This window comes from Carica papaya, chromosome 7 (genome assembly GCF_054855325.1).
Source record: "Carica papaya isolate Zhongbai chromosome 7, ASM5485532v1, whole genome shotgun sequence".
In the NCBI taxonomy this organism is placed as follows: Eukaryota; Viridiplantae; Streptophyta; class Magnoliopsida; order Brassicales; family Caricaceae; genus Carica; species Carica papaya.
In genome coordinates, this window is record NC_142315.1 from 3,179,254 (window position 1) to 3,181,580 (window position 2,327).

Genomic DNA, 2,327 nt, shown 5'->3' on the forward strand with positions numbered 1-2,327 from the left:
AGGTAAGAGGTCCTCATATAGTCAGAGCCCTCATCATCTATCACAGACTGTAATTGCTGACCGGGTATAAGCGGTAATAATTCTCCTATAAATACCCTAAAATCCTCTCGTTCTACCAGTACCTCTTCTATCTCCATTTTCTCCTCTCCACTAACAACTCTCTCTTGTTCTTCTTCCATTTTTCATTCTCTTTCTCCTTCTCTTTCTCTAGAAACCTCCATTAATACGTATTTATTTATACGTATATTATCTCTCATCCTTTCTGCTTAGGTAGCCGTTTCTGTGCTCAAGACAAACGAAACCGGCTTATATATTTCTTTGTTGATCAGTTTCTATAGATCTGTCTTTCTTTTCTGGTTCATTGCCCGGTACTTTTCCTCTGTGTATGGCAGTTAATTTATTGCGGCATGAGGTGTCAGATCTTTGTATTGGAAAACCGTCGTTGAGGACGCTATCGATCTCCTCCACCGTCGCCGAAGCGTTGGCGGCGCTGAGGAAGTTCGGCGAAGGTTTTTTGAGTGTATGGAGCTGCGGCGACCACGCTAAAGCTGAGGAGGCGGATTCTGGCTGTCGATGCGTAGGAAAGGTTTGCATAGGGGACGTGGTCTGCTTTCTTTGTAAGGAAGAGAATTTGAAGAATCCTGGCGTTGCGTTGCAGGCGCAGCTCTCTGTTTTGGTTCCTAAGATCCCTGGTCTTGTTAAGCATTTAGAACCTACCGCGAGGTGAGGTTAAAATTTTAATCTGGATTTGTATCTTCTTCTTTGAATTCTTCGTTCAGGCATCGGATTTCGATTCAACTGATTTTTTTTCTATTTAAGATAATTATTTAATAAGAAATGAATGTTTCACAATCTGTGTACCAGTAACTTAGAAATTTTAAATATTTGTTTCAACAAAATTAATTTAAATAATATTTTTAGCTTTTTAAGTTTCAAATGCATGCATGTAGTTAACTTTTTAGAACCAGGAGAAAATTTCAGAGCCGTCTTAAATTGTAAAACATTACTGCATTTATGAATAATTTTTTGCTTCACGGTTCTAATTTCATCCTCTTATAAAATTTTCAGCTTATGGGAAGCCATGGATCTCATAGTGGAGGGTACACAGAACCTTGTGATACCTCTCCGTACCCCAACCACAAATTCCAGGAAAAAGCTCCTCTCAAAATCCTCCATGAGCGGAACAATTCACAACAACAGTCAATACTGCTGGCTAACACAGGAGGATGTCATCCGCTACCTGTTCAACTCCATTTCAGTCTTCTTTCCCATCCCGGGCCAACCTATAAACTCCCTCAACATCATCGACTCCGATAAAGTCCTCACTGTCTACTACGACGATCCTGCATCGGTTGCCTTGCCTTCCATTGCTCAATCCATTTTAAGACAAACTTCGGTCGCGATCCTCGACAATGACAACAAACTCGTTGGCGAAATATCACCCTTCATGCTCTACTCATGCGTCGAGTCCGTTGCAGCGGCCATTGCTACGCTCTCTGCAGGTGACTTGATGGCTTACATAGACTGTGGAGGACCACCTGAGGACTTGATAAGGTTGGTGAAGGAGAGGCTGGAGGAGAAGAATTTTGGGGCGGCCCTGGAAATGATGGATGAAGAATTGGGGATTTCATATTCGTCCTCTTCATCGTTCTCCTCGTGCTCATCTTCGGACGAGGAGTTTGGGATGGGGAAGAGCGGGAGATTTGGGGGGTACTCCGCGAGGATGGTGAGGAGGTCAGAAGGAATTGTGTGCTATCCATGGAGCTCGTTGGTGGCGGTGATGATTCAGGCACTGGCACACCGTGTATGTTACGTTTGGGTTGTTGAAGAAGATGGGAGCTTGGCTGGGATTGTTACTTTTGAAGGGATGATCAAAGTATTCATGAAACAATTAAGGTCGTAGAAGATTGAGGATTCAAATTGAAAATCCTGAATCTCGTAACGACGAAAGATTGAAACGAAGCAACAATAAGCTTTTTTTTTTTTTTTTTTTTTCTAAGAAATGTATTCAATAATTTAATTTGACAACGATGGGAATAATCCACCAAGAAAATGTATGTTAATCGATCAAAAACTGCACGGAAATAATTTAATTGTACTTGGATGATGAGTTTGATTAGGGACGGCCATTATTGGAGAAAATGGGATAAGAATGTCGGGGTAAGGTGAGAATCGATAGGAATTCTTATTATTATTCTGTTGTTTGTACGGTGGAGTAGGTATGAGGAAATTATTCCATTGGTTGCATTCCGCCTCATTAGAAAAAAAAAAAAAATATATATATATATAAATACATTATTTTATTGTAAGAAAATTACAATACATTT

At 40.6% G+C, this 2,327-nt stretch overlaps 1 protein-coding gene across 1 annotated transcript; it reads left to right on the forward strand.

The window, feature by feature from the left end:
- The first annotated feature begins 243 nt into the window (after nucleotides 1-243).
- LOC110809972 (CBS domain-containing protein CBSX5-like) lies at nucleotides 244-2,098 on the forward strand. The gene is made up of 2 exons (XM_022035968.2): nucleotides 244-723; nucleotides 1,069-2,098. Exons 1-2 carry the CDS (start codon nucleotides 386-388, stop codon nucleotides 1,901-1,903), a joined length of 1,173 nt encoding a protein of 390 aa, XP_021891660.1. The 5' UTR covers nucleotides 244-385; the 3' UTR covers nucleotides 1,904-2,098.
- The last annotated feature ends 229 nt before the right edge of the window (nucleotides 2,099-2,327 follow it).